The 14,686-nt window shown below is 41.1% G+C and overlaps 1 protein-coding gene across 2 annotated transcripts in view; it reads left to right on the top strand.

Moving 5' to 3' along the window:
* The first annotated feature begins 13,586 nt into the window (after positions 1–13,586).
* PLCB1 (phospholipase C beta 1) overlaps positions 13,587–14,686 on the top strand; it is a 706,046-nt gene continuing 704,946 nt past the window's right edge. Inside the window, exon 1 of one of the 2 annotated variants that reach the window (XM_077115662.1) lies at positions 13,587–13,785. In XM_077115662.1, the coding sequence (XP_076971777.1) occupies positions 13,687–13,785 (99 nt within the window). In that variant the 5' untranslated portion in view covers positions 13,587–13,686. The remainder of the gene's footprint in view (positions 13,786–14,686) is intronic. The other variant, XM_077115670.1, reaches the window with a different exon arrangement.

The raw sequence follows: 14,686 nt of genomic DNA, 5'->3' as shown, positions 1-14,686 counted from the left end.
CTGCTCTGGCTTTTATTTACTCAATGAAACAAAATTCATTTACTCATTTAAGTGGAATATTTATAATATTTTAAGACAATAATTACTTTAAAATCATATGTTGGAGAATTTTGTTTGGGATTCATAGCCTGCCTACTGCATTACTAGTTATATGACATTGATAATGGGTGTTCACTTCACTAAGCCTCATTTTCTTTACCTTTAAATTGGGGATAATAATATTCCTTATCTTGTAGTATTTTTGTAATGATGCAGTGAGGAATTGTGTATTAAGTAAGTATTTAGCAAGCAATCTACAAATAAGTTAGTCACAAAATATGCTTACTTTAAAATATACCAATATCCTAAGTTGCGGAGAAATCTTTGTTGGGGCATCTGACCAATCTAAGAGAAAAGACTAAAAATGGAAGCATTGAAATAACGCTAAGGAAATAACCCAGTCCAAAGACCCTGTAATATGTATAACACTTAATAAGCCCTGCCTATGTACTTCGAGTTATGAATCAACCTTTTTCTCACCCCACTCTTTCAAACAAACCAACAGCCAAAAATCATTAAATATTTTTGCATGAAACATGAGCTATGAAAGGGACAAAGCAAGCAAAAGGAAGAAACTAGGTAGGAACAAACATCAATCTTTAGAAGAAGACTTTTAAAATAAACAAAATATCAGATTTTGCTTGAGTTGCTATTACAAGTACCACACAATGAGTTGGCTTACTAATAAGCAATTATTGACTCAGGTTTCAAAGACCAGCAGTGTAACTGGAAGATATTGATAAGGTTTACTTTCTCCCTGAAGAATGTAACATTCTGGTGCTGACTTGTCACAGTCCTTGAGTTCCTTGGTTTGCCTCTGTGTCTCAAGTCACATGGCATTGTGTTTCTTATGTCTACTCTTCTGATTTCCACTGACTTCCAGCTTCTGGCACCTCTCTGTTTTATTTTTATTCTACCTCTAGTAATCTGGATTAAGGTCCACCCTGTTTCAATTCACCTTAATTAAAAATCACATTGTCAAAAAGTCCTATTTACAATGGGCTCACACTCACAAGGATGTGGATTAAGATTAAGAACGTGTTTCTGGGGGTACATAACTCATCCTATCATACAATGTTAAAACGTAAGATTACAGAGAGAATTGGACATGAGACCAGCATGCTATAACCACAAACACAAAACACATTCAGAGGACAAAAAAGAGCTCTTCAAAATTAAAAACATGATAGGAAAAAGGAAAACTGAAGAAGAAATTTTGGAGGATAATTTAGGAAATGCATCAGAATTTAGAGTGAGATGATAAGGACATGGAAGATAAGAAAGAAAAGATAAGAAAATTAGGGGACTGATCTATGAAGTCCAATACACAAAAACCTAGGTATTTGTGTTAGTTTGCAAGCTGCCAGAATGTGATATACCAGAACTGGAATGGTTTTTTTAAAAGGGGAATTTAATTAGTTACAAATTTAGAGTTCTAAGCCTATAAAAATGTCCAAACTAAGGTATCCAGGGAAAGATACCTTCACTCAAGGAAGGTTAATGGCTCAGGAACACCTCTGTCAGCTGGATAGTCACATGGCTGGCATCTGCTGGTCCCTTGCTCCTGAGCTCCCTTGCCTTCAGTGTCTGTTCCTGTGGGGGTTCCTCACTTTGCTTCTCCTGGGCTGGCTTTCCTCTCTTGGCTTCCCATGGCTCTCCCAAGTTTCTTGCTTGCTTAAACATCTCATGGCAACATCTGCTGGGCTCCAAGCATCTCTAAACATCTGTTTCTCTTCTCCAAGTGTCAGCATCTGTGTCAGCTCTGCTCTGAAGTTTCTGTTGGCTCTGTCATTACTGTGGGCTCTCTTTCTGTCAGCTCTGAGCTCTCTCCAAAGTGCTTCCTTTTTTAAAGGACTTCAGTAAACTAAACAAGACCCACCCAGAACAGGTGGAGTCACATCTCCATCTAATCAAAATGTCACTCCCACAATTGGTATGCAGAGATAATTTAATCAAAAGTTTCCAACTACAGTATTGAATCAGGATTAAAAGAAACAGCTGCTCCCACAAAACTGGATCAGGATTAAAACATGGGTTTTGTAGGGTATATAATACTTTCAAACCAGCACAGTGTTCTAGAAAGGGACAGTGAAGGAGAGGAAGTAAACAATGAGGGAATTCTGTAACATTTCCCAGAATTATGAGACATAATTTTCTAAATTAAAGGAGACCAAGGAGGGCCAAATACAGTAAATGAAAACCCAAACAAAAGTTAAAAACAAAAAACAAAAAAAACCCCACATAATTTAATACATTTGGGACAAAAAAAGGTCCATTAAATTTCTAGAAATAAAAAATACCAGTTTTCATATGGAGGATCAAGAAACAGAATATCATCAGATTTCTCAAAAACAGTAAGAAAACTAAAAGACAATGAGGGCATGCTTTCCAAATTCTGAGGGAAAATGATTTCTAAATTATGTATTTTTTTTACCCAACCAGTCTATCAATTAATTGTGAAGGGCAGAATAAGGACATTTTTAGACATTTCAGTTCTCAAGCATCCCTTGCATGCTTTCTTAGGAAATCACGTAAAGATGAAATCCTTGGTAACAAGAGCATTAACCAAAAATAAGCAAGACAAGGGATCTAGAGATAAAAGTTCCAACAGAGCAGTGAGGTGAGGGAATCTTCAGCCTGATGGGGAAGGGAAATCTCGAGAAGAGAGTGATGTAACAGACTCAGAGGACAAGTCCAGTTGAGAGAAGTTCAGAATCTAGGGAAGACCTCTTCAAGAAGTTGACATCGAGAGAATACTCAATGTGTTTATGCATATCACAAGGAGATTCCAATAACTGAGGCTATGTCTGCCTTGAATTAGTGGCATGTACATAACCAGCTGACCAAATGATAAAAACAAAGCATAGAGAACAAAACATTGTTCAGGAAATGAAAATTATGTGGTTGCATGATTCAGCCATGAATAGTATATATAGATGCATGTATCTGCATCTATAGTTATATAAGTAGCTATATATTAATATAGATTACTAACAATTTAAATATGAAATACATATTGAGCTAACCATAATTATGATGACTCCATGATGAAATAATGGGAGCAAAGATTAGGAGTAGATGGTGAAAAAAAGGAAAATTCCTCATATTCTATATTGTTAAGTCAACGAATAGTGAATAGAGTGAATGAGTAAGTAGTAACATAAATATATTATTTAAAGATATGGAGCTAAATGCCAAAAGGTTTGGATATAAAAAAAATTGAAAGCACTTACATGTGAAGGGAGAGAAATTGGGTGGAGTGGGACGGGAGGCTGTTTCTTTTTATAAGAAGCTTTATAAATTTGTTTAATCTTTTAAACTAAGTATTTTTATAATTTGAAGAAAATAAAAGCTAAATTTTTAAAATCAAGTTATATGTATGACATTATTCTTATTGGTTAAGGAGTTTTGAGAAAATATGTTTTTTATTTGTCTCAGAAGACAAATATTTTCCAAAATAAAGTTGTGAGAAGTTTTCATTACGAACACATTCACACACACACACACACACTCAAAAAGTGTGAACACATAAAAACTGAAAATAGTTTCCACAAAGAAACTATTCTCTATGTACAAAACATATTATTTCCAGTGAGTACAGCAGTTCTTTGGCTAACCTTTATCTGTAGATTTTATCACACATTCTTGAGAACCCAAACCTGTTAAGCAACTTTACAGCTAAGGGCAGTCAATAAGAAAGCCATGACCAACCCTTCTCCTGGCCCCTTCACTGGAATAAAAACAGTAGTACTAATGCAGGATACAACCTTATTTTAAAACACATGCTTCCAAAAATGGGCCAAGCTAATAATTGTTCTCCTCAAAATTCATAAAAGCCTTGGACTAAATAGGAGATCAAAAACTGATACAAAGGAGACAATTAAGTAAATAGTATTTAAAAGCTCAAACATCAAATGTTAGTAATATCATATAGTGCCCTTTTTCTGAGTATCATTGGTCATTGTGCTAGGAGAATAAAAATCGATTCTCTCAAAATTCAGGGATTTAAAAGATGCATTAGGAAGGCATCAGGACAAAATAATTCTCTGAATGTAGAAAATTAAATCATGTGCTAGTTTTCTCATGTGGTTGCACTACAACACATAAAAATATTTTCTAACATGGGTCACTAGCAGATTGGTGTGATACCCATGGAATCAACATTACTTTTTTGTCCAACTTCAAAAGTCCATTAAAGCTTAGCATGTTACTCCATTCTATGGAGTTGGCTTCAGTCATTTGGTAAAGAAAATGCATTTTAGGAAACAAGGCCTAGGATATAATGCCTAGAAATCCCTGTGGCTATTTTACACAATAAAATGGTTGGATTCTTTGCAATGTCAAGATAATCCTTGGTAAGAAATTAGTTCTAAGGAGTTGGAACCAGAACTCTCTGATCTGACTATTTCAGTGTCTTTCCAATCTCCTTCCCTCCCTCCCTTCCTTCCTTCTTTTACTTGGGAACATTTTCTTTTGTTCAAATGGAACATTAGGCATGACCCTCAAATTTTATTTGCCTGATAAACCACATGGGTGCTTCTCAACTTCAGTGTGTACACCACTTACTTGGGCTTCTGGCTGAAATGCACCCTCTTATGCAGTGGGTCTGCATCAGGGCCTAACAAGCTCTCAAGTAATTCTGCTGGTCTATGGTCCCACACATTGAATAGCATTGGCATGAAATACGAGCAAAAAATGATCATTGACTGAATTACCAGCTCTCATATAATGGTATGATAGACAGAAAATAATTACAGAGTTCAATAGATTGTTGGTGCATAGTAGGAACTCATTCATTATCATTGGGTGACTGTTCTTGGACAGGTATATGTTTGAAGAGAAATCCCAGGAAAGATAATGAGAGATAGACAAGGATGTACATATGCTCAGTGCAGATTTCTGATTTCATTTAAACGGGCAATGATAATGAGAAATGTTATTTTAAAATTTGCATTTCTCATGTGTTTGTATGGAAGATTAATTTGCATAATGATAAGGCAGATACCCCAACATAACTTTATGGGGCGTGTGAAATTTTCAAGGCAATTCCATTTGATTTTTCTTTACTGCAGGTTTTGCTGTTACCAAGCTGTGTCTCTGTTGCTATGGGTTGTTATGGGCCAAAATTATGGTTTCCCATATATTCATCTAATTGATCCAGTTGCTTGTCTTTGCGTATAAAGCATATCCTGTTTCAGATCTGTTATATTATGTGGGCTTACTTGTTCATAATATACATGCTGAATTAATTAAAATTGCATATCTCATGGTGCAGAGAATCATTTTAAGTGAAGTAGTGAAAGGTTCAATAAATCTCAAACTTCTTTCTTCCCATACAATAGGGGTTGGCAAACATAGCCTGTGGGTCAAATCTGGACTTCCACCAGCTTTTGTAAATAAAGTTTTATTGAAACACAAGCATGTTCTTTTATTGTCTCTCTTTATGGCTGTTTGAGTGGAGTTGGGTAGTTGGGACAGAGACTGTATGGCCCACAAAGTGTAAAATATTTAATTTCTGACCTTTATAGAAAATGATTCACAGCCATATAAATAATATATTCTTTCTAATGAATTACTTTGAAAAGGTAACAGGAGATTGGATTATAATCTTTACTCCGTCAAATCAGAATTAAACTGTAGTATGATTATAAATCTTACTTACTTCATCCTTTGGAAGATGCAGTGGTAATATCATAGCTCAAATAACAGAATGTAATTTGTTGGAGAGGAAGGAGGTTCTCTTCATTTTCTTTATTTGAAACTTAATTATTTTTCTCTTCTTCAGAATTCCAAAACAAAATTGGATACTTGCTTTTAAGGCATTTCCCATTTTTTTTCCTCTGTAGTCAAGAAAAGGGGGAGTTTGGTGCATCTTCATCTTGATTCCTTGAGTTTTTTCCTTTACTACAACTTTAAGTAAACCATTTTTCAAGTTATTTTTCTTTTCCAATTTGTAACATAATCACCACCATCTGTTGCTTGGCTTAGCTGTTCTTTTTCACTCTTTGTACATGTTTGCATATGTGAATCTGATATTTAATATGTACCAATGGAGATAATATATAGTAGGAAAATATATATTTATAAAATGTCCATATTTACCAAATATATCTATATATCTATATGTATAAATGGATTCGATTTTTAAATTGCCTTAAAGTGCTAACCTGGCACCTCTTGTTGAGAATGAGAAATCACAGCTCAACATTATTCGCCTTCTCATGCTGTGTCATCACAAAATGGGACGAGTCTGTGGGATTATTAATTGATTTCCATCTTTAAAATCTGTAGGAAACCAGACTATGTTTCTTTCTTTTGATGCAAGTTATACAGTTAGGTAAAGAATAAAATTGACCAAAACCTTGTTTTGTCAATTCCCTGGCAAATTATATTATCAAACATTCAGGTTAAAGGTAATATTCAAGTGACATAAACCAAAACTTCATAGTGTCTGTAAATCATCACATGTTGACATATGGCAACATCTATCTCTAATTGTGTAGTTGCTACACCGCTTTGACACTTATTTTTAATAAAATGCATCACTCTGCTAAGGTCCCTCATTACCTATGCCCATATATATTTAGAGTACACCTACAAAAACCAACGTTTCTCTACTAATCTTGTGGAGGCCAGGGAGAAGGTATTTCAAATTTTCGTGGAATGACAGAGAATTGGCAATTTCTTCAGGTACAGAAACTCTGCGGAAATACATGGAAACATCAAAAGGCATTTTTTCTAACCAGCTGTCTAGAACATTGAAAGGCAATTAGAGAACTGGTGTGGAAGAAAGCTGTAACAATAGAAGCCATCAATGTGTTTGGTGTTTCCTTTTCTATCAGCTGGGGTTAGCTTTGGTTGCACAGAGCTGAAGACATCACAAACTCTAGGGGTTTAAACCAAACAGAAACTTATTGTTTCTCTCATTTAGGGTGATTTGGTGGTTGGGAGACCCAAAACCTCTATCTTATTGATCTACTGGTTTAGCTCCTGGCTTCCACATTTAAAGTCACCTCCTGGCTGTGCTTCAGCCGTGAACGCCAGGCAGCAGGAAGGAGGAAGAGGGGAGAGAGGGAAGGCAAGGCAAATAAAGTACCTTGCCACTCCAAATTAGACTGGAGTCCCGCTACTAAGGGACACAAGGGGAATGGATATTGGATAGGCAACTAAAAATCCTTTAAAAAGCCTCTTTGAAAAACAACTTTTCCCACCTCTTTTGTATGTTTTAACCAATGATATGAATAATAATAACCAATTATCGTCAAAATGTCTGTGCTTAAAATTCTAAGTTAGGGCAACTACAGTGTAATGAGAGAATGCCAGGAGGGGAGAAGTCCTGATCTGAGGCAAAGTCATGTCCTGGTTTGTTACCAGGCCTGGAAAATGCAAAGTGATGGTTATCCATATTTTATAGCAGCAATTATATAGTTCTGATTGAAATCTTTCTGTAAGAAAGGAAGATAAAGAAATGTAGAATTGAACTTCCATTTAATCTGGAAGAAAATTGTTGCCCTAAAAATAACCACTAGACAAGGGAATTAAAAAAAAAATGACTCCACTCACAGTGTTCAAAAACTTGAAAATAAAAAGGAATTTCCCTTAGATTCCATGACCTAGAACTATAGAAACCAGTAGAAACCTAAAGCTTGGGTGATCTTATTGGAAGTGAGGGAGAATGAGGGATGGGCTTGTTACATTTATTTTTATAGACTGAGGAAGACACATGTCTGCAGATAAGCTGACTTATGAGATGACATCTTGACACTTATGCGTCTCTATCACTATGACCACTAGGTCTGAGGGTCAGGAGATGAAAGGGAGGGGAGGGGAGTGGAGAGGAAGAGGTGAAGTGAAGAGGTCTTCCCTCCATGCTTATTATCAGTCCTTTGGGGCTGTTTCTATGGCCCTTACTTCCTAAGGTCTGAATTTTCTATGATATCTGGAATTGGCTGAGAGTTTCTCTCCTTAAACATTTTGGATTTGAGCTACAAATTCAAAATCTATCAGCCAGATGCCAATGAAAGTCTTTGCTTTACATGAAGGGTAAAGTAGACGTTAAAATGAGTCTCAGGTCAGTTTTCTTGTATTTTTTTTTTTTTAGAAGAAGACAACAAAACACCATTTTTGTAACATAACCAAAGCAATGTGAGAGGTTAATTTTTCTTTTGTATGATAAAATTCAGAGAAATGTATTGGGTTATTAAGAATGTGTTCAAAATAGAGTCTCCACGGAAGGAAAGCATATCTGCTTTCCACATGCCAGTAGTAATTTTGAGGTATCCTCTTCTGATTCTCTGTCTCAGTGTTCTACTTGCTGACGGATCTCATTGAATCAGAACTTGGCAATTTAACCAGGATGTATTTTCTTATTTACCATCCAAGATTTGTAAACCTTATCTCTTAGACTGATGCAAAATATAGTGATAAAAATGATGACAATGACATTAAGTTCTTAGTTCAAATACCATTAAAGCGTATCCTGTCACATAACTGTAGTGGGCAGGTGGACGGGTTATTCAGGGTGACCTTGCCCCGAGCCACCACCCAGGGTTCCAGCTAACAGAGGCGGCCTCAACTCATGGCTCCCAGGTTCCTAAGGCATCATGTCCATTGCAGCCAGTCAGGCAGGAAGAGAGCCAAAGACCATTTCACAGAACCCGGATTTGGCTATTATAGCATTGATTCTGGCAGGTTTTCTTCATCTCTCTCACTTGTACAAAAAGGAAAAAAAGAGTTAGTGAACCTTTGATGCTTAGATGCAATTAAAACTCATTTATACACGATGGGAAAGAGCCTTTCAATTCTACGGGGTAAGTGATGAAAATGGGTATGATTAAAGTTTATAGAATCAATGTGGGTGAAATGAAGGTGACTAAATCACAGACCACAGAATTAGGATGCTGCGTGTGAAGACTGAAGGGATCATTCTGGAGCACATAAAGGCAATATAGTACAATTTTTGTATGATTATAATGCACTGATTAACACTATGTGACAGGGACTTAAATATATAAATTCATTTGATCTTCACAATAATGCCTCAATTTAGCATAGTGTTTCGGCTCTAGGGCTTGAATTCTGGTTCCACCACTTGCTACTGAAAACCTTAAACAACTTAATTCTTCTATGCCTCAAGTTCCTCAACTGTAAAATGGATACAATAGAGTTACTGTGAGGATTAAGGCATTAAAACATGTAGAACACTTAGAGTATTGTGTGGCCTATCCCTTCGTAGGAGATTGTATTGCAGAAGGGTTTAGAGATTTTTCCAAAGTCACACACTCAGTAATTGGTAGAACAGGCTGTAAGAATTGATAAATGTTCAAATCAAAACACCTGTCTAAAACACCTGTGCTTCCTATTGTTTTAGGTTTCAGGTGAGTTATGAACTGTTAAGAAACAGGGCTGCATGCCTTGATTTTGTTTCCAGGGAAATTGGCAACATTTGTATTATATTGTGGTCAAAATCATGGACAAACTACCCAGAACTGAGTTGTAAATCCTAGAGATGTTTAGCATGGTGGGTAAGAGTTAAGATTATAAAGTCATACTTCTTAGGTCCCAATCCCTGTTCCAAGCTGTATGACCTTGAGCAGGTAAATTCACTTCTCCAACCTTAGTTTTATAATCAGTAAAATGAGGAAAATAATAACGCCCAGTGGATCAATTGAGAGTAGCAAGAAGGCTTAATCAACAAGGACAATTATTATCTCACTCATCCAAAAGTCTCGGGATATTTCAGAGTTTGTACAATCTCATGATGGACCAAGGCTCTTTGTATCTTTCTACTTTTTAGATGGTGCAGGGGCAACAAATAAGACTCTTGAAATTCAGCGATATCCAAGAATAAAAAGACGAGCAGCTTTCCCTGAAGCCCCACTTCCCTCAACCCATTCATTGGCTAGATCTGCATCTCAGGTCCATCCCCTAAACCAATCACAGACAAAAGAGAAGGGGCTTACCATAATAGGTTTAGACCAATCCTTGTTCACCCCTCTGAGAGAAGGAGGGACTAGCTTCCCTAAACAGGTGCCACCAGAACCAAATCAGGTTGGCTTACAAGGAAAAAGCTGCTTGTGGGCTATGGTTGAATAGTAAGGGTTATGTTATTGAATGTCTGGGAAGTACTGAGTGCCTTGGACTCAATAAATTTAGCTTTGCCAATTCCCTGAGGCTGACATCCTGAGGACGGTTTTCTGCTCTCACAAAAAACAGACCTTGCTATTGTTTCAAAACCAGGACACTGCACTGAACTTGATGGACCGCAGGCCTGCCTCACAATGTTTTGGATCCTCTTACAGTCCCTTTGTATGGCAAAATTCCCCACATTTTAAAAACATTCCTCTCTTGTCCTTACAAAAGATTTGGAAAATGTGGGAGCCGAACCAAGCTGCTTCAAGCCTCATTCTACGTGCCGAAAGGATTTATTCTGCAACTGTCTGGTGTCAAACCCATCATTTTCCTGGCAGAAGCCATAGGCAGCCCATGTTTGTCTTGAAGATAAACCGTGACTAGCTATTCAGATCCTGCAACTCTATGCTCCTTCATACATGTACATCCGTAGCAACAGGTGGGAGGGATCGAGAACGTTCCATGAACTAGCAGCTATCTCCAGTATAATGGCACATAACACATGACCCCTGACTCACTGGCATTCAACAGTGAGCAGATATTGTCATGCTAGTGGGTCTGCAGCTTGGCTAGGTTTTGGCAGATCAAGTGTGGGTTGTGTTGGGCTTGCCTCTAAGCTGCAGATCGGGCCTAGGTTTTTCCCACATGTCGCTTTGGATCAGGGGCTCCCTGAGGCATGGTTGTTTTGTGGCAATGACAAAAACCCACTCTCACAAGTGCATTTCAAGCCTTTGCTGATGCCACATCTGCGAATGTTCCATTGGCCAAAGCAAGTTCCATGGTCCAACACGAGCAGGGTCACGCTGTCTAGATGAAAACCGCGAGATCACATGGCACACGGGGTGGATACAGGGAGGGGCAAGGAATGGAGAATAAGAATGCAACCAGCCACAAGGAGGCAGCTCAGTCTCCCTTCTGCCTTAGCTTAAAGCCCATTTCTAACCCTCCAAACTCTCCTTCTGAAGGACCCTGCTCTGTTTTTCCGGTTTTGCCTTCCTATGCCACTCTGGTAGGTAAAAACTACTTGACCAACAGGCTTTTCGGTAGGTTACAGAAAGGTTGTGGAGGGGAAAATGTAAAGAAAAGAATAATTCTGGAATGATTGGTTGTAAGAACAATCGAGAAGGCCCGGAGCTTTGGGAAGTCTTGGAAATAGAAGTTTATCATGGTCCTCTAAGGTAAAGAAGAACACTGTGGAATATAGCTGGTGTCTTTGGTGAGACAACTATCAAGCCAAGGCTACTAGGTAGAGAGATTGCAGACACCAAACTCAGGTTTCAATCTGGGGACATATGATCAAGATGAAACAAGTCAGTCTTTAAAGAGAGTCTTTGCAGCAAGTGGCTTCCAAGGACAAGGTGAGGTCCCCAAAGAGAGCAGGGATCAGGGATCTTCTTTTATGCTCCACTTTTTCTCTGGTGATCCTAATAATGCCTAGGATATAGTTGCTAATCAATGAATATTTTTTCAATGCATTAAATCATTTAGTTGAAAATGTTCCCGTAAGAGTTTTCGGGAATCTTTTGGCAGAGTTTACACTGGACCTTGGAGAGCCTGGGGCAGAAGACAGGAGAACAAAGACACAGAGAAAAAGAAAGGCAAAGAAAAAGAAATGTTTCCTTATCATTTTTTCTTCATATTCTGTTTGTGTTTTTAACATCTTGAGATAGAATTTACTTGCAATAAAATGCACTCATTTTAAGTGTAGTGTTCTATGAGTTTTGACAAATACACATGCACACAGGCAACCATCACTATAATTATGTATAGCACATAATATTATCTGTGAAAGTTCCTAGTCAATTTCTGACCACACTGGCCACAAGCAACCACTGATCTGCTTTCTGTCAACAGATTAGTTTTGCTATTTTAGAATTTCATGCAAATGCAACCAGCGGTAGATACTCTCTTGTGTCTGGCATCTTTCACTCAGGTTAAAGTTTGTAAGATTCCTCCACGTTGAGTGTATCCATTCTTTGGATGCCATCCATTCTTTTTATATTGCTAAATAGCATTCTATTGTGGGGTGTACAACAATAAATTTGTTTATCTGTTCATCTGTTGATTGATATTTGCATGCTTCCAGTTTGGAGCCATTATGAAGAAAGCTATGAACTTTCCTGCACAAGTCTGTGTGGACACGTTTTCATTTCTTCGGGCAAACACCTAGAAGTGGAATTTCTGGATTGTATGATAAGGCATTGTCTAACATTGTAAGAAACTGTTCTCCAAAGTGGCTGTACCATTTTACACTCCTTCCAGTGTGCTACTTATGAGCTGTAGTTGCTCCACATCCTCTCCAACACTTGGGATTATCAGTCTTTTAAATTGCAGCCATTCTGGTTTATCTTATTCTTTTTTTCTCTAAAAGTTTGTTGGATGAATAAAGAAAAACATTTCCAGACTGTGTTTCTAAATGATCAAGTTTTTAACAGTAAGAAATTCCTTTCTCTCTCCCAGTCTTACACACACACACACGGAGAAGAGGGAGGACCTTCTGCCTCACTGGGAAATAAAGCCATCTCTTCTCTCAGGGCGGACTTTTCTATTTCAAAAATACAACTTCACCGCACGCCGAGGCTTCAAGTTCAGCGCGCTGAAAATTCTCACGCGCTGCGAGGTTTTCCCAAAGAGCTCTCACCGCAAGCCTCTCAAATGCTCTCATCTTTTCCAATAAATAATAATCGTTTTCTCAAAATGCTGGTTTGGGGCCAACACTGGAGAGCTCCAGCCAAGAGGGGAGATGGGCTGTTGATGATCCCCTCCTGACCACCTCCTTTTTCCACCCGATTCGGATCCAAAGATGCTCCGGGGCTCGCGACCAAGTTGCCCAGAAAATCCCAAGTACCGTACGGCTCCCGGGCACCCCTGGCACCCCAGCAACGGAGGCACGGGGCATGCTCAGAGGGCGTGCGGGAGGCCCAGGCGTTGGCTGCAGTGGGGCCCTGGAGCCGGGAGGTGCCGCTGCGTCCCCGCTTCCCGACGTCTGACCCAGCGCGCAAAGTTGGGCTGGGAGCCGCCGGGAGAAGGAGGGACAGAGCGAGCGAGGGTGGCGAGGAGGGGGGGGGGGTGGGAAGGGGAAGGAGGAGGGGAAGAAGCAGGGCGGGGGAGGGGGGCTCGGAGCGTGTGTCACTCGCTCTTTCCCTCGGCGAATAGAGGATGTGCTGAATGGTGCGCTTGGAGGCGGCGGCGGCGGCGGAGCAGGATCGGGCGGCAGCGGCTGGCAGTCTCGGCTGCGCGACTCGGCTTCCCTTCGCCTTCCGAGGCTCCGCATCCACCGCGGGCTCCCGACCCCTAGTCCCGCCCGGGGCATGGCCCGGAGCTGCGCCCCCGCGCGCCCCGCCTGCTGAGCGGCGCCCGAGGGAGGTGCGGCGGCCGGGAGGCCGGGGGAGGCTGGCGGGGGAGCAGAGTGGAGCGCCTCGGGAGCAGAGAGAGGAGCCCGCGCCCGGCGCCCCGCGCCCCACACCCCGTTCCTGCCGCACTCGCCCGGGCCGCCCGGAGCCCCGATGAGACCAGATGGCCGGGGCTCAGCCCGGGGTGCACGCCTTGCAACTCAAGCCCGTGTGCGTGTCCGACAGCCTCAAGAAGGGCATCAAATTCGTCAAGTGGGATGATGTAAGTATTGGGGCGGCCCGGCTCGGGGCGCTGGTCCCGGCACGCGGCAGGGCGCGCGGCCTGGGGGTGGGGCGAGGGGCACGTTATGCAATGGTCGCACTCGGAGCCCGCAGGGGCGGCCTCAGGGGACGCAGGTGGGCATGTGCCGAGGCTGGTGGCAAAGGGCAGGGGCTTTGGGCGCGCTCCTGTGTCCTCAGGGTTTAGTAGTTGCCATGCTGGAAAGGGTCTGAGAATCACTCCTCCTGTGTGCTCTTAAATCCTCTGGGCGAATAGAGCCCGAGGGCCGGGCTTTGCGTCGCGTCTGGTCCGGAGAGTTTGCAAAGTGGGGAGTGTGTGGAGTTGGGACCAGCTGGAAAGCTCCCGGCCGTGAGCGAGACGCGCCCCTCTCTGTCCGCCGACGGAGACCCCCTTTTCCTCCTCCGCCCTCTTCCTAGAAGGAACAGACCCAAATCCTAAGCTGTTTAGTGGTTCCTAGCCCACCTAGCAATTTCATGGGAACCCACAGGGCAGAGGGCACAGCGGTCCGGCCGACAGGTGGTCGTTGATACTAAACTTCTGCGCCTGGCTCCGGAGTGCGGGGACTTGAGGCGGGCGGCAGAGGACACACCTGGGAAAGGCTAGAGGACCGAAGGGGTTCAGGGGTCTAGGAGGGCTCTGTGGGCCTGCAGGCATCCGGGTGAGGGCTAGTTTTAAAGACCTGAGCCTGGCTGGATAGAGTCTTCAGCTCTAAATAGATTCGTTAACACACGTGCTCCCCTTGATTTACCTGCCGTTTAACAGGTAGGGTCTGGAGACCTCATTCTTGGGGTCTCCAATGCTTCACATGAACTCCGGACTCTAGAATCGCAAGTGGATCCCCCTCCCCTTATTGCTTTCAAAGACGGTTACATTAGACTAAAGC

This window comes from Tamandua tetradactyla, chromosome 1 (genome assembly GCF_023851605.1).
Source record: "Tamandua tetradactyla isolate mTamTet1 chromosome 1, mTamTet1.pri, whole genome shotgun sequence".
NCBI classification, from domain to species: domain Eukaryota; kingdom Metazoa; phylum Chordata; class Mammalia; order Pilosa; family Myrmecophagidae; genus Tamandua; species Tamandua tetradactyla.
Note: the sequence above shows the minus strand (reverse complement) of the source record. Positions and strands in the feature narration are given on the sequence as shown.